The 23,472-nt window shown below is 41.4% G+C and overlaps 2 protein-coding genes across 4 annotated transcripts in view; one reads left to right on the plus strand and one right to left on the minus strand.

Annotated features, from left to right (window-relative positions):
* LOC134205599 (uncharacterized) overlaps nucleotides 1–7,210 on the minus strand; it is a 63,774-nt gene extending 56,564 nt beyond the window's left edge. The window contains exon 1 of one of the 3 annotated variants that reach the window (XM_062680978.1): nucleotides 7,076–7,210. The gene's annotated coding sequence lies outside the window, so the exon portion shown is untranslated. Of the gene's footprint in view, nucleotides 1–5,848; nucleotides 6,021–6,732; nucleotides 6,880–7,075 lie in introns of those variants that run through there. The other 2 variants (XM_062680980.1, XM_062680977.1) reach the window with 2 other exon arrangements.
* A 7,513-nt stretch (nucleotides 7,211–14,723) lies between these two features.
* On the plus strand, nucleotides 14,724–16,220 carry LOC134209106 (cleavage stimulation factor subunit 2 tau variant). Its single transcript, XM_062685087.1, has 3 exons — nucleotides 14,724–14,894; nucleotides 14,954–15,032; nucleotides 15,110–16,220. Exons 1-3 carry the CDS (start codon nucleotides 14,843–14,845, stop codon nucleotides 16,170–16,172), a joined length of 1,194 nt encoding a protein of 397 aa, XP_062541071.1. The 5' UTR covers nucleotides 14,724–14,842; the 3' UTR covers nucleotides 16,173–16,220.
* The last annotated feature ends 7,252 nt before the right edge of the window (nucleotides 16,221–23,472 follow it).

Genomic DNA, 23,472 nt, shown 5'->3' on the forward strand with positions numbered 1-23,472 from the left:
AAATAATGAAAATCATTAAATATGGAGATAAAAGGAATTTTGTAAAATGTTAGCATTCAAAAGGTCCGAGAAGAAATCAACGAATGCTCACTGCTCCATCATCTCCATCGTAAACTCAATATTTTTCCTCAATATCAACTTTTATGTCAATCATAAGTTACGGTTATGGCTTTCACAAGCCATTTTAATAAACCGCATAAGTATCTAATGAAACCAAATAAATGCTCATTCATAAATTGTAACTTATGAAAATCCTAATTTATTTTTCCTACGTGTACTGGTGTGAGGCAATCATACCATTCCATCGTAGCAATCTTGGCTCTTTGACATTTGTATTTTTCTTATCATTCTCAAACTAAACTCTGAATAAACCACACGTTATTTTAACCGAGCTCTGCGTTCATTCATAGAAGGTTATGGGCACCTCTACGAGAGAAGCTGTGTGTGGTATCCCACAATTCAACGGTGGTGCAGGATTCCAGCACTGGAGTTTCCGTGTCAAAATGTTTTTGGACTCCGTCGGCGTTTTGAATACGTTAACTGATGATGCTCCGGAAGCTGTCGATGAGAAGACGAAGTTTGAAGAATCGGACCGGAAGGCCAAGTCGTACATCGTCAGTTTCCTTGCAAACGAAGGTCTGGCGATTGTATGTGAGAAGAAAACGGTCAAGGAGATGTGGAAGGCGCTTGAAAACACTTTTGCGAAGCGGTCGATAAGTACTCAAAATCTGGTGAGGAAGCAACTCAATCGTTTGAAGCTACGGGATGGCGATTCGATGAGAGCGCATTTGCTGGTTTTTGAAGACTTGATCCGACAATTGAAGACCGCCGGAGCGAAGATCGAAGAGGCTGACCTGGTCATCTCCCTGTTTCAAACCCTTCCGGATATGTATGACCCTTTAGTGACCGCCCTTGAGAATATTCCTGAGGAAGAGCTGAGTTTGGAAGTTGTGAAGCAGCGCTTGTTAGCGGAAGAGCTCAAACGTTCCGAACGTCACGAAGACTCAGGTGAAGTAAAGTTGGCAGCGTTCTCCGGAGACAAGCCCCGGAAGCCAATGAAGTTTCAAGGCAAGTGTCACAAATGTGGCAAACGTGGACATTTGAAAAAGAACTGTCGACAAAAAGGCGGAGAAGCTAATTCGGTAGATCAACGTGAGCAACGAAATGTAAGTTTCGTCGCAAGCCGCAAGAACGAAGGATTACGAAGCGGAAAGGTTGTGTTCAAGCTCGACTCGGGTGCCAGCGACCACCTCGTGAATGAAATGCAAGTATTTTCAGAAACTCGCAAGTTGAAGCAACCCGTTTAGATTCAAGTAGCCAAAGACGGAGAAGTACTGGTGGTCAAATTTACCGGCACCATCGTCGGAAGCAGCAACAATACGCCGTTGACAATAAAGGATGTTCTCTATGTTCCTGAACTGCGAGACAATCTAATGTCAGTGAAGAAACTGGTGAAGGCCAGCGTTGTGATGATTTTCAATGACTCTGTAGCGATTCTGAAGAAGGGCGACGAGATCATTGCTACTGCGAAGCTCAAAGGTAACCTATACGAAATTGAGGTGGACATTCCAGTGGTTTCGGCAAATTTGTGTCAAACTGAAGCGACCACTTTGTGGCACCGGAGGCTGGGACACCTTAGCCAACAAGGAATGAAAGCAATCGTAAGTAACAACCTCGTTGATGGCGTTGATTTCAAAGCAGACAAGCTTGAATTCGGCGGCGCCTGCGTCCAGGGTAAACTTTGTCGTGACCCTTTCAATGGCACCCGTCAGAACCTCAAGGTCACTGGAAAGATGTGTGCGGGCCAATCGAACCAACGGCGTGGGAAGGATCGAAATATTTCGTTTCCTTCATAGACGACCATACTCATTTTGCAATGCTGTTCCTAATGAAGAGGAAGTCGGAGGTGTTCAACATGAAGATATCTAAGATAACAATTGATCAAGGTCGTGAGTATCTATCAAATAGCCAGAAGCAGTTCTATTTGCAGAAAGGGATCCAGGTCGAATCGACCGTTGCATATACGCCGCAGCAAAACGGCGTCGCTAAGAGGTTCAACCGAACCATAGTTGAGAAGGTCCGCCCGCACGATGCTGATCGATTCGCATATCCCTAAAACCATGTGGTCAGAAGCTGTCCTTACTGCTGTGTATCTGGTAAACCGAAGCCCTACCGTCGCTTTGTCGAGAAGTCTAACCTCGGCTGAATGCTGGTACAACGAGAGGCCAAGTGTGGAAAAACTTAGTGTTTTTGGTTGCAAGGCATTTGCATGGATACCCGGCCAACACAGGAAGAAGTTGGATGCGAAGGGTGTCGAAGTTGTAATGGTTGGTTATACTCCCAACGGTGACCGTTTTTGGGACAGGAAGTCAAGACGAATCATCATCGCACGTGATGTCAAGTTTCATGAAACATGTTTCCCGTATGAAGTGAACCGCGAAGAGCATGAAAAGCTTCTATTAGTCGTTTTACCACATAAGCATGAAGAGGAAGGAATTCAAGAGGCGAATCCGATAGATGAACACCCATTGCGTCGCGAGGGCACTCCCGTTCAAGATGTTGAGTAGCTGCCGGATGACGCATCCCTATTACAAGCTAGTTCTCCGGTTACTGATGGCGAGGACGTTTTTGAGATGAATCAAACCGGGGCGCTCCCTTCGCAAAGAGAACAACTCGAGTCCGATGGACAAGCGACGTTGAGGCGCAGCGAACGGGAGCGCAGGCTCCCCGGTAAGTTGTTGAATTTTTTCACCGGTTACAGAGCAACTTCTGTTGGCTAGTATTCTACAGATCCTCAGTGCTACAGCGATATCGAGAGAGGAGACGATCGAGCCAAATGGTTACAGGCTATCGATGACGAGTTAAGGTCCATGGAGGCAAACGGTGTGTGGAGATTGGTAACCTGCCCGCGCGGTGTGAAGCCCCTAAAATCCAAATGGGTATTCCGCGTGAAGGAAGATGAAGATGGACACACAGCCCGTTATAAGGCCCGACTGGTAGCGAAGGGCTTCCTGCAACGTCAAGGGGTGGTTTGAAGAGACTTATGCACCGGTGGCGAAGTTATCCACCATTAGGACCGTACTGGCAGTAGGTGTACACAAGCAATTCCATTTTCACCAGATGGACGTGAAAACCGCCTTCCTACATGGAAATCTCAAGGAGGATATTTACATGGAACTCCCCGAAGGCGTGCAGGCTCCACCGAACATGACATGCAAGCTACTAAAATCCTTGTATGGGTTGAAGCAATCACCGCGTTGCTGTGATGAAAAATTCAACAGTCAACTAATCAAGCTGGGTTTCCGTCGGTCACGTCACGACTATTGTCTGTATATCCGTTGCGATGAAGATGATGAGCTGTACAACGTGCTATATGTCGACGATTTACTAATCGCGGGGAGGAAATTGGAGTCCATCGACCGGTTGAAGAAGCAACTTTCGACTGTTTTCTGTATGACCGATTGTGGAGAAGCACGTTTTTTCCTGGGAATGAAGATCGCGTACGACCGGCATGAAGGAACTCTCCAGCTTTCGCAGCAGGCGCACGTGGAAAAGGTCGTGAATAATTTTGGATTGGCCGTTTGTAATCCCACGAAGTCACCCATGGAAAAAGGACTGCAACTACAACGAGAGGGGAAACCTACAAGAGAACCCTACCGGGAGCTGTTAGGCAGCTTAATGTATGTTATGCTCAGCGTTTGCCCGGAGATCTGTTTCCCAGTTGGGTACCTGGGTCGGTATCAACGAAACCCCACGGACGCTCACTGGCAAAGTTTAAAGACAGTCGTCCGCTACCTCAAAGGAAGTGCCAACACTGTACTGACGTTCCAACGCAACAATTCTCCTTCGATAGTTGGGTATGCCGATGCAGATTGGGCGGCGAACAACGAGGACCGGAAGTCTGTATCCGGATATTTTTTCAAGGTTTTTGGATCCACAGTATCATGGTGCAGCAAAAAGCAAACTACCGTAGCAATTTCCTCAAGTGAATCGCAGTACGTCGCATTGAGTGCAGCTACTACCGAAGCCCTTTGGTTAGCTGGAATTCTTTAGGAAATGAACGTGAAGAATCCCGAAACACCTGCGATAATTTATGAAGACAACCGAGGATGTATCGGCATGGCCAACAACTTGGAGACGAAACGAACCAAACATATTGGCGTGAGACATCATTTCATCAGAGATCATATCGCTGAAGGACGAATCCAAGTAAAGGCTGTCGGTACTCAAGATCAATTAGCCGATATTTTCACCAAGTCCCTGGATCCCGGCAGATTTCAAGAATTGCGACGGAATCTAGGACTGAATGATTGAGAGGGGATGACATCGTAGCAACCTACTGGTGTGAGGCAATCATACCATTCCATCGTAGCAATCTTGGCTCTTTGACATTTGTATTTTTCTTATCATTCTCAAACTAAACTCTGAATAAACCACACGTTATTTTAACCGAGCTCTGCGTTCATTCATAGAAGTTTTGCTTATATAAAGCCTGTCCACGTTAAATTTCGGACACTTGGATAATGTCCATGTGATTTGTCGCCATTTAATGAATTTGGATGAGAGCTGAAACATGCTGAAAGCATCACATGAAGTGTAGAGATTCATCTGTTATAAAAATGGATCGTGTCAGTGGTTTGTGATTTTTTTTAATTCGCATTGGAAGATGGGTGTCCGAGATTTAACGTGGACGGGCTTGGCCATAACTTTTGAACCCATCGTGCGATTGGGTCGATTTTCAATAGGAAACAATGGTACAGGATTTTTCGTCCCATGCAACTTGTTGCAAGTAAATCGATCGAGGACGAGTGCTTGAAAAATGAGTTAGATTTTTTTTAGCACACATTAAACTTTGCACACTAGTCAACAATGAACGTTTTAAAGAAAGTAACTTACGCAAAAGAAACATAACTGAATCATATTTTTACTCGCAATATTCTACTAAAATTAAATTTTGTTCTCAAATCACAGAACAATGAAGTAAAACTATATTATGTATCTCCCTGATGTATGATCTTTGCATATTCAAATTTATTATATTTTACCACGTGACCCTACTTAAGATTTCATAAAACGAGATTTCTCGTCCTTGTTTTTATGTGTAGTGTGTTAAGCTACAACACCCATCATAGCATATTCAGGCTACATGTTTTTTCACTAGTAGATAAGGAGTATCTTGATGTCAAAATTTGCATATATTATTTTCATTAACCATATCAGGCGATAAAGCTGTTAATCTGAACAGGCTATTAGGTACAACTTACAACACTTCAATCAATAAAGGTATGTGCAATTAATTTTTATATCTAATGGTATAACGCAACCACTTCAGGATTTGGGCGTACATCAGTTTGTAAACAAACAATAGAAAGCAAAATAGTTTTATAATTATCGAAAACCATAAGTTACCAATAAAATCATGTTTAGATGACGAGCTTGTAACATGTTTTATGGTTGTCATTATAACTTGAATAACATGTTATTCAGTCCATGATCTAGACGGCTCATAATTTCTTTAACACACACAAGCATGTTCTGTTATGCGAAAGCAGACATACAATGGGGCCCTCGATGGCTTTAAGGAAAATCGATTGTATCAGCAATTTAAGCACACTTCTTAGGCATAAGAAATATAAATATGCACACAGGAATTATTTCATTTCACAAACTGATAATTGTCTTTGGAAATTCATTGTGCTTACAGCAACAATTTACACATATCAAAAAAGGGTTCATAAATCAGAGATATTCGAAATCGCAATGGTCCTTTATCAAAAGCATTTGTGATTAAACAGTTATTTACACGACACCTATTCGCATTTCACTAGACACTACATACGACGATCACCTTTAAATACATCACCAGAAAAATGTCCGTGGTCAGATTCGTTTAGCAAGATGCCACCGACACCCATTTCCCATTTCGGAGGAACTGTCTCGAGGCGGAGCACCGTGATGTGGGTATCTGCGTAAAGCTTTTTGCGGACCAAAGAGACTCACTGCTCTGCTGCTCACAATCTCAAATCGAATCGAATCGGCTGGTCTGGTTCTTCCGAAAAGTCAATACACAACTCACTACCATCAAGCAAAGCTATACTGAAGACTGCAAGCGCTACTTTTGTATGAAGAATAGGGTGTCCGAAAATTGTTGAAAGTAACATGTTTATTCCCATGGCTATATTTAATTGTACATCTGAAATACTTTTCTGTAACAAATCGATTTCTACTTGCATTTTGAATTGCGACTAACATTTTACTTCTTCAGTAGATTTTTACTTTACCTGAATAGAGTGATACCCACTAGGTTTTCGTTACATTGATGCCAAATTGAAAAGTACTTTCAATGATTCGCGTGAAGAACATCATACATTAATCATACCCTGTCGGTTACTCCTTATTTTATTACAAATTCTATATAGGATTGCAAGATATGCAATAATTCAACAGCTATGTAAACTATTTCGCATACCATGCTCCAAAAATAGCAATTTGTAGTATCCGATAATGTTCACACATCTTATTTTCATTTTAAATGATATCAAGTGAAATCATTTTAGCAAAATTATTTTGAGTACAAAAACATCAAAACACCGCACTTTGCGTTTTTAATTAATTACCAGTGATTCAATTAATATTAAAAAAGGTGGGCTGGAATAATGGCAGATGAATCCAGGCGCTTTAGTTTATACATCCGATTGCCTTTCGATTACCTCCCAAGCCATTTATAAATACCTTTCCATAAGATACAGCACGACAGTCTTGTTTTCAGACACCCTAACGATTGAGAACCGATGGAAACCACCAACACTGAAGAATAACACACTGATTCGGCACAAATACCCTCGCGAGACGGAAAAGCATCCGTCCGTAGACATGAGCCTCAGCCAGCGCAGTACCAGTGGCCATCAACCAGCAGCAGAAGCACGGGAGCAGAGAAAAAAAAAAGTCAAAAAATGTCAGTCAGGGTAACAATCGACCCGATTGGAAAAACGCACTTTTTTGCACCGAAATGATATTTTCGAACGCGGAAAACTATCGCAAGCACTTCAACTTATGTTTAATTACAATTACGTACCATTTTAAATAGGATTACGATGATTTAACTATTCAAATGAAAGGAATTTGTAGTCAGCCATTAATGTGCGAGAGAAACCAACAATTAGACATATTTTTATTATTGACAGAGTTGCCAGCTTGCGTGAAATGCGACTTTTCAAAGGGGTTAACTGCAGAGGGTCGAAAAATGAAACGAATGTGCGGAACAGGCACATTTGGTCGAAATAAATTTAGCATTAAAAATCTTTCTTTTTACAACAAAAAATGATTATAATATTGTTGGTTTCATGAATTTTGCGAGTTGCGAGTTGTGTAAATTGTTCAAACCCAAATTTTAATCACACTCACCAATACAGCTAAAGATATTTTGACGTTTCAATACAAATACAATACAGACACAAACATCAAATGAAACTGTTTTCACAGCTGTTGCGTTTTTGAGATACTTCTTCTTCTTCTTTGGCATTACATCCCCCACAGGGACATTACCGCCTCGCAGCTTAGTGTTGATTAAGCACTTCCACAGTTATTAACTGCGAGGTTTCTAAGTCAAGTTACCATTTCTGCATTTGTATATCATGAGGCTAACACGATGATACTTTTATGCACAGGGAAGTCGAGACAATTTCCAAACCGGTATCGAACCCAGCCACCCTCAGCATGGTCTTGCTTTGTAGCCGCGAATCTTACCGCACGGCTAAGGAGGGCCCCTTTTGAGATACACAACGTTGAAAATTTGGTAAGTGAAATACAAAGTTTTACCTGTGGCTTGTACATCATAAACAAAAACATTGGTGTTGGAAGTATGCGTGAAGAAAATGCTTGTTTAGGACACAACTGTCACATTTGTTTGATCGTATGGACTGTAAGAAAAAAAAATCTCGCAGAATCCAGCCTATAGGGCTCACCTCTTATTTTTCGAGATTCTTACAGGAGACAAGACATCAGGAATACCTACGGATTTTTTGATCATTCTTTCAGGAATGCCTTTTTTGAAATTGTCTTTGATATTTTTTTAAGGAATTTTCCCGCTAGTCTTACATAAATTTCTTCTACATTCTAACCCAATCCAGTTGTTTTACTAACCGGTTCTACGTGGTTCTACAACGATCTTGTCAGTAATACCTTTTTGCTAATTTCTTCAGAAAATTCTTTCAGAAATCCTCCAGTAATTCAACCAGGTATATTAGACATTCCTACTTCTCGTAGGTACTAACTATACACACAGCAAAAGTTATTGTAAATTGCATTGACGTAATTTACACGATGTAACGAAAAAGCAATGTAAACACTAACAAAATATTTCGATGGGATTAATTTTACGTGCAAATGGAAGTACGATGGAGAACGCGCTCAGATCCATTTGCTAGAGGATGGCAGAGTTAACATCTACAGCCGAAACCAGAAGAACAACACCAGCAGACATCCGGACGTCATTGCCCGGTTGGGTAACACACGTGGCGAAACGGTGAAAAACCGTGATCCTTGGTTGCGAAGCTGTAGCTTGGGATCAGGAAAAGAAGCAAAGTCTACCCTTCCATATCCTCAGCACTCGCAACTCATCTGAAACCGACCTGCGAGTTTCGAGTAAGAAGCCGCTTTCGTCGCATCGCAAGGTCATATTCACGATGGCTCTTTGAACTGTCTAATATTGCCATTACATGTCAGAGCTGCGGATAGACCGATCAGGACAACGCATCAAAAAACAAACGAAAATGGTCACTGAATTTCACTGGGTCGCTTCAGCTGTTATATAAAAACCCATCTGTGGGCATAATATTATGTTATTAATATAAATTCATATTATATAATAATAAAAATAAGAAAACAAATGAATATCAAGCCAATACAACAAAAATTAATTTTAAAACGAAAATGCCACGCTATGCAAATTATTAAATAATTTTCACCAAAATATAGGTATTTGTTCAACACCATGCAATACGCACGGTTTTACCACAGACAAACAGACATAACACTCGACAAATATCCATCGTTCACTGATTTACTGATCAATTCAAATAATCATTAGTTGGCCAATCGATCACTCGTGGCGCGCGCATCGGATTTGCTCGTGTTTGACGTTTGCACACTACTGCCATCTGGTTCGTGGTTTGCCCAAATAACTAAAATCAACAGATGTCGTTAGTGTTTGAACGACGATGAATTTGATGAGTGAATGTTCTATGTGTTATGTCTGTTTGTCTGTGGTTTTACATCACATTCTTTTACATCGTTTAAATTACATCTGCTTATTTATTACATCGAAAGAAATTATATCGCTCTTGTTTATTACACAGCAAGCTCTCGAGTACATCGTACAATGTAATATTAAACAAGCGATGGATTCAATGGGTTGCAGCGATTTCGATGAAATATTCAACAACATTTTTTGCTGTTCAGTTACAACGAACCTGTCGCTATAGTTATAGCTATAGCTATAGAACTATAGTTTTCATCGCACATTAGATATACAATCCATCGAGCTTTTTGATACCGACACCGGATAATTGCAAGCCATGCATAAATAAGATTATTTGGATCCCCTTGATGTACAGCGTTGCATGTGTTTACTGCAAACAGGAATTTTCCGAGCATCCAGTGCAGTGTTTCGTTTACAATACTGCTAATAATAAAATAATTGTTAAGGTTTGAGGGAAGCTCTCTCACGGTAGAGCGCTATTTTCGTACTAAAATGTTTATAACTCGGAACTGGGAACGAATTTCGCTTATCCCAACTGACAATCTCTTTGAAATTTCTCAAGGAATGTTCCTACAAAATTTCATGGACCTACTATTTCCCAAATTTGAATTAAGCTCTAAATACTGAACAATTGTACAAATAAAATTTTCGCTTCTCAGTACCTCTCTCCGATGATTTTAGGCACAAAGGAACCGAATTTCGCAAAACCCAACTGACAAAAGTTTTGAATTTTTCCAACGATCATTTTGATGTAATAAAAAGTATATGTCACCGCTATAAATTTTGCAGGAAGCTCTTTTTACTTCAACCAAGTTTTATAAATTCCATACAAAAGTTACCATTTCGGGAGAGCAGCCAACAGAATATTTTCTTGTGGCGCACGGCAGGAAAGGAGCGACGAGAGCGATAGAAAGTCCGTCAACTTTGTATCTAGCGTGACACCAGAAAAAAGCGTATTCCTATTTGTGAACACGGGGATACCAAATATATAAATTGAAATCAAATATAGGAATGAGATGAGATAAATAATTGAAAATAAATAAGACAAATCAAACAAATAAGCCAAATTAAACAAATAAGACCAATAAGACAAATAAACAAATAAGACAAATAAGACAAATTCCTTCGAAAGTTCCTCCTGGAATTCCTCCGGAAGTTCCTCCAGGAATTCATTCGGAAGTTCTTCCAGGAATTCCTAAGGAAGTTCCTCCAGGAATTCCTTCGGAATGTTCTTCCAGGAATTCCTTCGAAAGTTCCTCCAGGAATTCCTTCGGAAGTTCCTCCAGGAATTCCTTCGACAGTTCCTCGAGGAATTCTTTCGGAAGTTCCTCCAGGAATTCCTTCGGAAGTTCCTCCAGGAATTCCTTCGAAAGTTCCTCCAGGAATTCCTTCGTAAGTTCCTCCAGGAATTCCAGGAATTCCTTCGGAAATTCCTCCGGCAATTCCTTCGGAAGTTCCTCCTGGAATTCCTAAGGAAGTTCCTCCGGGAATTCCTTCGAAAGTTTCTCCGGGAATTCCTTCGGAAGTTCCTCCGGGAATTCCTTCGGAAGTTCCTCCAGGAACTCCTTCGAAAGTTCCTCCAGGAATTCCTTCGGAAGTTCCTCCAGGAATTCCTTCGGAAGTTCCTCCAGAAATTCCTTCGGAAGTTCCTCCAGGAATTCCTTCGGAAGTTCCTCCAGGAATTCCTTCGGAAGTTCCTCCAGGAATTCCTTCAGAAGTTCCTCCAGGAATTCCTTCGGAAGTTCCTCCAGGAATTCCTTCGAAAGTTCCTCCAGGAATTCCTTCAGAAGTTCCTCCAGGAATTCCTTCGGAAGTTCCTCCAGGAATTCCTTCGGAAGTTCCTCCAGGAATTCCTTCGGAAGTTCCTCCAGGAATTCCTTCGGAAGTTCCTCCAGGAATTCCTTCGGAAGTTCCTCCAGGAATTCCTTCGGAAGTTCCTCCAGGAATTCCTTCGGAAGTTCCTCCAGGAATTCCTTCGGAAGTTCCTCCGGCAATTCCTTCGGAAGTTCCTCCTGGAATTCCTAAGGAAGTTCCTCCGGGAATTCCTTCGAAAGTTTCTCCGGGAATTCCTTCGGATGTTCCTCCGGGAATTCCTTCGGAAGTTCCTCCAGGAACTCCTTCGAAAGTTCCTCCAGGAATTCCTTCGGAAGTTCCTCCAGGAATTCCTTCGGAAGTTCCTCCAGAAATTCCTTCGGAAGTTCCTCCAGGAATTCCTTCGGAAGTTCCTCCAGGAATTCCTTCGGAAGTTCCTCCAGGAATTCCTTCGGAAGTTCCTCCAGGAATTCCTTCGGAAGTCCCTCCAGGAATTCCTTCGGAAATTCCTCCGGCAATTCCTTCGGAAGTTCCTCCTGGAATTCCTAAGGAAGTTCCTCCGGGAATTCCTTCGAAAGTTTCTCCGGGAATTCCTTCGGAAGTTCCTCCGGGAATTCCTTCGGAAGTTCCTCCAGGAACTCCTTCGAAAGTTCCTCCAGGAATTCCTTCGGAAGTTCCTCCAGGAATTCCTTCGGAAGTTCCTCCAGAAATTCCTTCGGAAGTTCCTCCAGGAATTCCTTCGGAAGTTCCTCCAGGAATTCCTTCGGAAGTTCCTCCAGGAATTCCTTCGGAAGTTCCTCCAGGAATTCCTTCGGAAGTTCCTCCAGGAATTCCTTCGGAAGTTCCTCCAGGAATTCCTTCGAAAGTTCCTCCAGGAATTCCTTCAGAAGTTCCTCCAGGAATTCCTTCGGAAGTTCCTCCAGGAATTCCTTCGGAAGTTCCTCCAGGAATTCCTTCGGAAGTTCCTCCAGGAATTCCTTCGGAAGTTCCTCCAGGAATTCCTTCGGAAGTTCCTCCAGGAATTCCTTCGGAAGTTCCTCCAGGAATTCCTTCGGAAGTTCCTCTAGGAATTCCTTCGGAAGTTCCTCCAGGAATTCCTTCGGAAGTTCCTCCAGGAATTCCTTCGGAAGTTCCTCCAGGAATTCCTTCGGAAGTTCCTCCAGGAATTCCTTCGGAAGTTCCTGAAGGAATTCCTTCGGAAGTTCCTCCAGGAATTCCTTCGGAAGTTCCTCCAGGAATTCCTTCGGAAGTTCCTCCAGGAATTCCTTCGGAAGTTCCTCCAGGAATTCCTTCGGAAGTTCCTCCAGGAATTCCTTCGGAAGTTCCTACAGGAATTTCTTCGGAAGTTCCTCCAGGAGTTCCTTCGGAAGTTCCTCCAAGAATTCCTTCGGAATTTCCTCCACGAATTCCTTCGGAAGTTTCTCCAGAAATTCCTTCGGAAGTTCCTCCGGAAATTCCTTCGGAAGCTCCTCCGGGAATTCCTTCGGAAGTTCCTCCAGGAATTCCTTCGGAAGTTCCTCTGGGAATTCCTTCGGAAGTTCCTCTGGGAATTCCTTCGGAAGTTCCGCCGGAAATTCCCTAGGAAACTCTGCCGGGAATTCCTTCGGAAGCTCCGCCTTATTTGTTTTATTTCTCTTATTTGTCTTATTTGTCGTATTTGTTTTATTGGTCTTATTTGTCTTATTTGTCTTATTTCTCGCTTAACTTTTCAAAAGGACCTAAGTAACATTTTTTTTTCATGAATTAATTTGAATACTGCAATCAATAGCTTTCATGTTGTTCTGTTGATTGCGCTATTCAAATTAATTCATGAAAAAAATGTTACTTAGGACCTTTTGAAAAATTAAGCGAGATTTGTCTTATTTGTCTTATTTGTCTTATTTGTCTTATTTGTCTTATTTGTCTTATTTGTCTTATTTGTCTTATTTCTCGTATTTGCCTTATTTCTCTTATGTCTTATTTGTCTTATTTGACTTATTTGTTTTATTTGTCTTATTTGTTTTATTTGTCTTATTTGTCTTATTTGTCTCATTTGTCTTATTTGTCTTATTTGTATTATTTGTCTTATTTGTCTCATTTGTCTTATTTGTCTTATTTGTCTTATTTGTCTTATTTCTCTTATTTGTCTTATTTGTCTTATTTGTCTTATTTGTCTTTTTTGTCTTATTTATCTTATTTGTCTTATTTGTCTTATTTGTCTTCCCAAGTAACACCAAGCATTACAATATTGCACGTATATCAATCACAAATCGACATGCTAAATGCTAATTGCATTAGATCAGTTTTAACGATGTAAAGTTGCATTTATTTATCAACTGTCAGACAACGATACTCTAAATCAGCAATACGAATGCAGCGATGCATTACTAATGCTTTATTTCAACATGTCAAAGTAATGAACCATTAATTCGGTCTTATAATTGCCCTTTTCCACTTTAAGTCAACTTTTAGGGCTACGTTTTTTACAGCATATACAGCTTCATGGTTACTTGGGTTATTTGTCGTATTTGTTTTATTTGTCTTATTTGTTTTATTGGTCTTATTTGTCTTATTTGTCTCATTTGTCTTATTTGCCTTATTTGTCTTATTTGTCTTATTTGTCTTATTTGTCTTATTTGTCTTATTTGTCTTATTTGTCTTATTTGTCCAGCGCTACTGTTATCACCCAAATACTTTTCAAAGCTTGTGTGGAAACCTTGTACAGAAATCCTCGCAGACGTAAAAAAAATTAATTATTTTATTTATATATTCCCATTTATGTTAACAATTAAACATCAGATATGGTTTTCATTTTCCATTATATGATTCTTATAATAAAACTGAATCATTCTCATTTAGAGTGTGTATATCGATTATTCACGCATTGAATGAAAAGTATAAGTTTCGCTTAATGGCAAAAATGTATTAAGCGAAACTTATACTTTTGATTAGGTTGTATACAACAATGTTATAACATTGAAAAGCAGCCGTCAATTTTGTTCATCCTGCAGCCAAAATGCTGTAGAATAGTGTCAACTTTTTGTGTTATTTAACATAAAACCAAGCTTAAAAACTATAAGGATAATGTGGTAATATAATATTTAGATGCATCAATCTATTATTCTAATCAATTTTGTTGTTTTTATAGTAATGTAGAACGAATCTCCTGGATATTTTGCCAAGTGGCAATGGCAAGGCCAAATACTCGTCCGTATATATACTCCTTTCTCTTGTACGCGCTCAAAATGGATAGGATTTGTTTTCATCGGGAAACGCTTCCGAAGCAAATCCTATCCCCTCCGTGCGCGTGCAAGAGAAAGATGATTAACGTCAGCAAGCCTTATGGATGACACAAAAGATATTTTAGTTGCTAGATAAAGATTGTCGCTTCGGTTCCCTTAGTTCTGCTGTTCGGAACATGTTGGGTACCAAGCTGTCAAATCGTATGGATTTTCCTTCTTTGACATTTAGCTCCCCTATCCTCGCCAGCAAAAGATGTTCCGGACAGCAACGACAGCGACAATCTTTATCTAGTAACTAAAATATCTTTTGATGACACCAACCTGATTTTAAACGTCTCGTGAAAAGGCCTATTGCAGCTGGACCTTAAAAAGGCCTCGGCTATCAAAATCTTCTGAAGGGCCTGAAGGGTGTCGTTTGTCAAACTGGATGTGTCATCCATCTTTGTTTTTGAGAGAAAACCGCAAGCACAGCGTTCCAATCTGAATCCAACAGCTTTCGTGAAAAATATTTTAAGTTTTATTTGTGCAAGATCGCCGATAATCACAGAAAATGGGTGACAAAGATCAAAGCATCATGGATAAATCCATGCGATCTGTGTTCGGTAAGTATGAAAAGCTTAATTCCGAGATAAACACCTTTTATTTTTGATTTCCTTTACAGTTGGAAATATACCTTACGAAGCTACGGAAGAGAAATTGAAGGATATTTTCAGTGAAGTCGGACCGGTTATTTCCTTAAAGTAAGTATCTGCATTTGGACAGTAATAGCACAAAATAATTGGGTTTGAACTAATGCAAAAGCGTATTATGGTTTCAGGTTGGTGTTCGATCGCGAAAGTGGTAAACCAAAAGGTTATGGATTTTGTGAATACAAGGACCAAGAAACGGCACTTAGTGCAATGCGTAATCTCAATGGTTACGAAATCGGAGGTCGTGCGTTGCGCGTGGACAACGCTTGTACGGAGAAATCACGCATGGAAATGGCTGCATTATTGCAAGGTCCGCAGATCGATAATCCGTATGGGGATCCGTGTGATCCATTAATGGCCCCGGAAATAGTAACCAAAACTGTAGTTTCATTGCCACCGGAGCAGATGTATGAATTAATGAAACAGATGAAAACTTGCTTCCAAAACAATCCGGTGGAGGCACGTAATATGTTGCTTCAAAATCCACAGTTGGCTTACGCACTTCTCCAGGCTCAAGTGGTCATGAGAATTGTTGATCCGGCCACTGCTGTTACTTTTTTGCATAAGGCAAACCAAATGCCTCCGATACTGTCAGGTGATTCAGTAAGCATTCCACCGTCGCAACATTCTCCGATACCCATGCCGGTTCCAGCTCCGATGCCAGTTCCTCCTGTAGGAGGATCTTCGTCATTTGCTCCTACTGCAGGGCACGATATAGATCTGCGAAATGTAGATCCTCGCATTTCACGTCAACTTAATTTGGATCAGGATATGCGTTCGATACCATCGACAGGTGGAAGCATGCCACCCCCAATGGACAATTTCAACAATCAACGTGCTGCGCCACCGCGTCCAATAGGTCCGCAAGCTCCTCCACCATCCAATCCATTTCCAGTTGATCCACGTCAACGCCCAGCGGATCCCCGACAAGGTCCGAAAGATCCACGCCAACAAGCAGGTGGATCCAACCGCCCACCGGCACCACCATCGTCATCATCAATGGCAGCTGCTAGCGCTGCGGCTGCAGCTTCATCCAACGGTATTCCAAATGATGCATCTGATCAGGAAAAAGCTGCTCTCATCATGCAGGTTTTGCAGCTTTCGGATGAACAGATTGCAATGCTGCCACCGGAGCAACGCACCAGTATTCTGGTGCTCAAGGAGCAAATCGCTAAAAGCACTCAACGCTAATAAGGCATTATGCTTGATAAATAAACATCAGATGATCAAACTGTAAAATTTGACATAATGCAGTCATATATGTGTAGAGTGGGGCGTCATGGTCATTTTTTCAAATCAATGGTTTTTCGAAGCCATTCTGGGTCCTGAACAACTGTGCAGAATATGGGACCGATTGGTTGCTTCCTCGCTTGCCGCATCGCGTTTGAAGTTTGTATGGAAATTAGTATGGGAGAACGTATATTTTTGTATTTCTACTACTACAGGTTTCAGTTCATCGTAAACCAAGTGGCACATTGCGTTAAAGTATAACCCAAAGGATGCCGTAAAAGTTTGCTGAAGAAGGCACGTTGCTGGACTTCCACGAGAAAAGTTATAACGCTTCGAACATTGAGTGTTCAAACCATATGCAAAAAATCGTTTATTCTGCCAACACTGCCGTACTACGTAGACCAATAATTTAACCGAGTGTTATTTCAAAATAATCGATCTCTAGGCAGGGTGGCCAGTGGATATTGGATTTCAAATTCCCGGGTTTTTCCCGGTTTTCTCCCGATATTTTGCAAAATTTCCCGATTCTAAAAAATATATACCTCCTTGCGGAGACGAGCCTACCTAGGGGTAAAAGTCTCCTTAATAAAGATAATAAAAAAATACCTTTTTGAAAAAAAACATTAAAAACCCACGAATTTATAAATACAGGGTCCGGCAATTAAAGTGCTCCATTACAATAAACAGATAAATTGATCAAAATAAAAATATCAGTTTTGTTCAATTTCACAAGAAAACATATCACATTTAGCAATTTCACTACACGCTCATCTTTTTCATCCTTGAGCTTAACCACTCGTCGCAGACGATCGAGGAACGCATCGTACGAGGCCCGTAGGTGCTCTTGTGGTATTTTATCAGATGCCACCAGATGTCGCTTCAGGTCTTGCACAAAAAACATGATGTTCTAGAGCAGACGTAGCCTCCAACATACTCCAGATAGTGACATTCATAGAGTTCAGGTCCGGCAAACTAGTTGGCGCCCTTAGCTCGTATGAAACATGAAAAACACTTTGTTGGATTTTCATTACATTTTGAGCTCACGTCTATTCCTGTCGTAAGACCCAACACCTAGTATCAATATAACGACATGTCCACGATTCGACGACGTTTTGAAGAACTTGTTCTCAATGCGTATTTTGTACTATTATTTTTATTCAATTTTGTAGCTCAATTGCCCGACCTGTACCAAAACTAGAAAAGACTTTTCATGTAAACAATTATACTGCAATTGCAAAATTATGGACCGATTAATTGAATGTACACAATTTGGTTTAAATCGTGCACGAGTTCTGAGATTTTCAGTTTTTCCAAATTATCTTGGTTGGAAATTTTATAACTGAAATATATGTTATCACAAACTAGTATTAAACATTTCGGATAGAATCATTTAAACTTTTTCAAGTAGCAATACAGCTATTTTTTTGATTTCTTTAGGAAGCTTACCATACCATGCATACTATCAATTTTCGTAATCACAACTCTAGTGCATCTTGTGAAAGACTAATTTGATTTTTTTGTTGAATACCCAAAACCTCTAAAACAAGATTATTGTGGGAAATGAAGGCGTTTTTCAGCTTTTTTTAATGACTTCTGAAATGTTGCAATTTTTGAGAAAATGGAAAGAAATACTAAATATATTCATGACAATACATAAATTACAAATTACAAATTGGACAAATTGGACAGCCTAAAAGGAATCGATTTCAATTATCAAAAATTAGGTTAGGTTCAAATCAGATCAAATTAAAAAAATAATTAAACACGCTCGCAGTAAAATTTATATTTATAATTCATTTCTAGGGTCAATACATGATACATGAGAAATATAATTAAATGATGTTTGAGATTGCTGCACTAATTTTTACAAAGAGACAAATGCAGATTATGAAATTTTCCCGGTGGTAATCAAAATTCCCGCATATTTCCCGACATTTTCCCGGTGATTTTCAATTCCCGTTTTTTTCCCGGTTCTCCCGGTTTTCCCGGTTCGCTGGTCACCCTGTCTAGGGCTTTAGAGCTAATGGGAGCTATCCGGAATTATTTCACAAAGAAAAAAATCCGACAAGAAGGAAGATGGGTTTTGCGCTTCGATAACCGTAAGTTGTCCGATAGTGCTGGCAGAAACATTGATTTCTTGCATATGGTTTAAACAATCAATTTTCGAAACGTAATAGCTTTTTTTGTAGACCTTCCAGCTACGTACCTTCTTCGGTAAAGTCTTTCGGCATCTTCCAGACTATATGCTAACGTATTGAGTCTCGTGATTGATAATAAATTGAAGCCGCTAAGAGCAAAAATGTAAAAAAGTACGTTTTCCCATACTAATCTCCATGTAAATTTAAAACGCGATGCGGCATGCGAGGTTGCAACCTATCGAGCCCATATTTTGCACAGTTGATTGGGGTCCCAAAACGATTCAGAAAAACCTTGATCTCACTTGATCGGACAAAGTTTGCGTTTTTCCATACAACTGCGCCCCACTCTAATGTGTATGTTTGTGTGGCGCCCGTGCATTATTTGTTTGAGAACGCGCCAAACCATACATCACAGGCACCTTTGATTGCATGCGTAAGTTTTCCATGGCAATCCATGAATCCCGAATTTCACAACGCAACTCCCAATCTAGGATCCTAGCTCCCAATAAATTAACCAAAAACTATACAAAAGTTCATTTAATTATTGTATAATTTTTTGTGGGATTCGTGGCCGTGCGGCTAGCGACGTCAATCTCTAGACGCATGTGCTATGGAGTGTGGGTTCGATTCCCGCCCCGGTAAGGAGAAAACTTTTCGTAAAGCGAAAAGCTCTCCACTGGTCCACTGGGTGTTGTGTAAATGTCCTGTCCGTTGTCTCATGCTAAATGTTTAAGTGTTCAGTCTGTGCGACCTCTGGTCGAAGACGGTGATCCTGTCTTTTTTTTATCTATTGCATTTATTTGACAGGCTCAGGCGTAATCATCGTATAATGCTCTGTAGAATTGATCTTCAACATATCAACTAGCTTTGTTGCAATTCTGAGCTTAATCGGGCATACCGAAATAATTTATGGTACGAAAGAGTAACGGTGGTCTATTTTCCTATACAGGGTGTTTGTTTCCTGAGTGTGCATATTTTGGGGGCAGCTTGGGGACCCCAAATCATGAAAAAGTGCCCATGGAACATAGGGTCGGAAATCACTGCTAAGTGAGTTATTCAAAATTCTATGTTTTAATTTTTGGTCAACTTTACCAACCTCTATCTCATTAACCATTGATCGTATAATCTCAGTCAGCACACAGAACGAAAGCTTAAAGTCTAAGCTTTTTGAGCTTCGTTGACCTTATGTTGATAAAAGTGGTTTTAAGTACAGTAATTATGCAAACTTTCGAAAAAGTGTCAAAAATAACGTGCTATTTTCTTATAATTTAGTGATTTTTTCATCAATACATTCGATATTATGAAAAAATTTCTTCTACAAAACATTCTTATGCTTCTTTGCTTTCAAAATGTCCTTTGGTGGAACATTGTATGATTTGTAGTTTACCCGTAATTTTCAATTTAAAATAATTAAGAAAAATCATCGAACAGCAATTTTCATCGCGATGTTTGCTTCAAAATGTTGGTTGGCAACCCTACCTGTTCGGGCGTTCGTTGCCTGCACGTGGTGCGATCGTTTGTAAACACCATGCATGCCACTAATGCCGTGCAGAAGTGAGCTTCAAAAAACAATGGATCAGCTGACAGAAAAATTGGTTATTTTTTAACCAGGGCGTACATTGTTTAAAAAAACTCGCACGCTTGTGTGATTAACTTTGAAGAGCGTAAGTGTTAAATTTGCAAACTATCCACGCTGTCTGCTGTAAGGCTTATCTGTTAGAAGCGGCCATAATTTATTTACAGGTAATGCTTTGTCCTCAGTAATGTACTATCATGTTTATTTTGTTTTCGCCCAAATCGGATGATACCCTGATAATAAAATCCGACGCATGTTGGCAAACGTTTGACGAATGACTTCGTGTTTGACTTGGTTGCTTCTGGTAGGGTGGAAAATTTTCATTCAGTTGTAGTCGTCCTGCGGTGACGATATGGCACGATTTGTTTATGCGGGTGCTTTACTTTTTTGGAAGTATTTTAATTTCAGTTATTCCGGGCCAGGGACATTTTGGTGTATTCTTAAATTAAACAAAATGGTATTTATGGAAATCCGATTAAGAGTCGTCCGTGGGTACTTTCGGGAGGAGTAAATTTCTGTGAATTCGGTTGTTTTAATGAAACTAAAATCCACTTTTTAGAAATACGATTGAATCTCCTGAGAGTCTTTGTGGGTTTTGGGAATCCGGGTGCATGTGGATAGATTTATAAGACTCTGGATGGATTCTTGAGAAACCTGCGTGGATTCGTAAAAATCCGGAAACAATGAGTTTTTGGTGAAATTTTCATTTTTAAATTTCCGCGTTCAAAAATCATGGGACCGAGGAGATTCTTTGTAAATCCCGGAGGATGTTTGGAAAAACTCTAAAAATTCTTTGGGAATTAAAGAGCATTCTTAAGAACCAGAGAATTCTAAGGAATCCCGGAGGATTCTAAGGAATCCCGGAGGATTCTAAGGAATCCCGGAGGATTCTAAGGAATCCCGGAGGATTCTAAGGAATCCCGGAGGATTCTAAGGAATCCCGGAGGATTCTAAGGAATCCCGGAGGATTCTAAGGAATCCCGGAGGATTCTAATGAATCCCGGAGGATTCTAATGAATCCCGGAGGATTCTAAGGAATCCCGGAGGATTCTTACCGGAGGAAGAATTCCTTAGAATCCTCCGGGATTCCTAAGAATCCTCCGGGTTCTCCTCAGAACCCATTCCTGAGAATCCTCCGGGATTCAAGAATCCTCCGGGATTCCTTAGAATCCTCCGGGATTCCTTAGAATCCTCCGGGATTCCTTAGAATCCTCCGGGATTCCTTAGAATCCTCCGGGATTCCTTAGAATCCTCCGGGATTCCTTAGAATCCTCCGGGATTCCTTAGAATCCTCCGGGATTCCTTAGAGTCCTCCGGGATTCCTTAGAATCCTCCGATACCTTAGAAGCCGCCGGGATTCCTTACAATCCTCCGGGCTTCCTTAGAATCCTCCGGGATTCCTTAGAATCCTCCGGTTCATAGAATCCTCCGGGATTCCTTAGAATCCTCCGGGATTCCTTAGAATCCTCCGGGATTCCTTAGAATCCTCCGGGATTCCTTGGAATCCTCCGGGATTCCTTAGAATCCTCCGGGATTCCTTAGAATCCTCCGGGATTCCTTAGAATCCTCCGGGATTCCTTAGAATCCTCCGGGATTCCTTAGAATCCTCCGGGATTCCTTAGAATCCTCCGGGATTCCTTAGAATCCTCCGGGATTCCTTAGAATCCTCCGGGATTCCTTAGAATCCTCCGGGATTCCTTAGAATCCTCCGGGATTCCTTAGAATCCTCCGGGATTCCTTAGAATCCTCCGATTCCTTAGAATCCTCCGGGATTCCTTAGAATCCTCCGGGATTCCTTAGAATCCTCCGGGATTCCTTAGAATCCTCCGGGATTCCTTAGAATCCTCCGGGATTCCTTAGAATCCTCCGGGATTCCTTAGAATCCTCCGGGATTCCTTAGAATCCTCCGGGATTCCTTAGAATCCTCCGGGATTCCTTAGAATCCTCCGGGATTCCTTAGAATCCTCCGGGATTCCTTAGAATCCTCCGGGATTCCTTAGAACTCCGGGATTCCTTAGAATCCTCCGGGGATTCCTTAGAACGGTTCCTTAGAATCCTCCGGGATTCCTTAGAATCCTCCGGGATTCCTTAGAATCCTCCGGGATTCCTTAGAATCCTCCGGGATTCCTTAGAATCCTCCGGGATTCCTTAGAATCCTCCGGGATTCCTTAGAATCCTCCGGGATTCCTTAGAATCGTCCGGGATTCCTTAGAATCCTCCGGGATTCCTTAGCAGCCGCCGGCGTTCCTTCGAATCCTCCGGGATTCCTTAGAATCCTCCGGGATTCCTTAGAATCCTCCGGGATTTCTTAGAATCCTCCGGGATTCCTTAGAATCCTCCGGGATTCCTTAGAATCCTCCGGGATTCCTTAGAATCCTCCGGGATTCCTTAGAATCCTCCGGGATTCCTTAGAATCCTCCGGGATTCCTTAGAATCCTCCGGGATTCCTTAGAATCCTCCGGGATTCCTTAGAATCCTCCGGGATTCCTTAGAATCCTCCGGGATTCCTTAGAATCCTCCGGGATTCCTTAGAATCCTCCGGGATTCTTAGAATCCTCCGGGATTCTTAGAATCCTCCGGGATTCTTAGAATCCTCCGGGATTCCTTAGAATCCTCCGGGATTCCTTAGAATCCTCCGGGATTCCTTAGAATCCTCCGGGATTCCTTAGAATCCTCCGGGATTCCTTAGAATCCTCCGGGATTCCTTAGAATCCTCCGGGATTCCTTAGAATCCTCCGGGATTCCTTAGAATCCTCCGGGATTCCTTAGAATCCTCCGGGATTCCTTAGAATCCTCCGGGATTCAGTAGAATCCTCCGGGATTCCTGAGAGTCCTCCGGGATTACTTAGAATCCTGCGGGATTCCTTAGAATCCTCCGGGATTCCTTAGAATCCTCCGGGATTCCTTAGAATCCTCCAGTTCCTTAGAATCCTCCGAGTTCCTTAGAATCGATTCCTTAGAATCCTCCTTAGAATCCTCCGGTTCCTTAGAATCCTCCGGGATTCCTTAGAATCCTCCGGGATTCCTTAGAATCCTCCGGGATTCCTTAGAATCCTCCGGGATTCCTTAGAATCCTCCGGGATTCCTTAGAATCCTCCGGGATTCCTTAGAATCCTCCGGGATTCATTAGAATCCTCCGGGATTCCTTAGAATCCTCCGGGATTCCTTAGAATCCTCCGGGATTCCTTAGAATCCTCCGGGATTCCTAGAATCTCCGATTCATAGAACTCCGGGATTCCTTAGAATCCTCCGGGATTCCTTAGAATCCTCCGGGATTCCTTAGAATCCTCCGGGATTCCTTAGAATCCTCCGGGATTCCTTAGAATCCTCCGGGATTCCTTAGAATCCTCCGGGATTCCTTAGAATCCTCCGGGATTCCTTAGAATCCTCCGGGATTCCTTAGAATCCTCCGGGATTCCTTAGAATCCTCCGGGATTCCTTAGAATCCTCCGGGATTCCTTGGAATCCTCCGGGATTCCTTGGAATCCTCCGGGATTCCTTGGAATCCTCCGGGATTCCTTAGAATCCTCCGGGATTCCTTAGAATC

The sequence above is a fragment of the Armigeres subalbatus genome, chromosome 1 (genome assembly GCF_024139115.2).
Source record: "Armigeres subalbatus isolate Guangzhou_Male chromosome 1, GZ_Asu_2, whole genome shotgun sequence".
NCBI lineage: Eukaryota > Metazoa > Arthropoda > Insecta > Diptera > Culicidae > Armigeres > Armigeres subalbatus.

Bases quoted from the DNA above. Each gene is read 5' to 3' on its own strand.
- LOC134209106 (XM_062685087.1), top strand. From the start codon at position 14,843: ATGGGTGACAAAGATCAAAGCATCATGGATAAATCCATGCGATCTGTG. The intron at 14,895-14,953 runs GTAAGTATGAAA...TTTCCTTTACAG, and splicing joins ATCCATGCGATCTGTGTTCG to TTGGAAATATACCTTACGAA. The intron at 15,033-15,109 runs GTAAGTATCTGC...TTATGGTTTCAG, and splicing joins GGACCGGTTATTTCCTTAAA to GTTGGTGTTCGATCGCGAAA.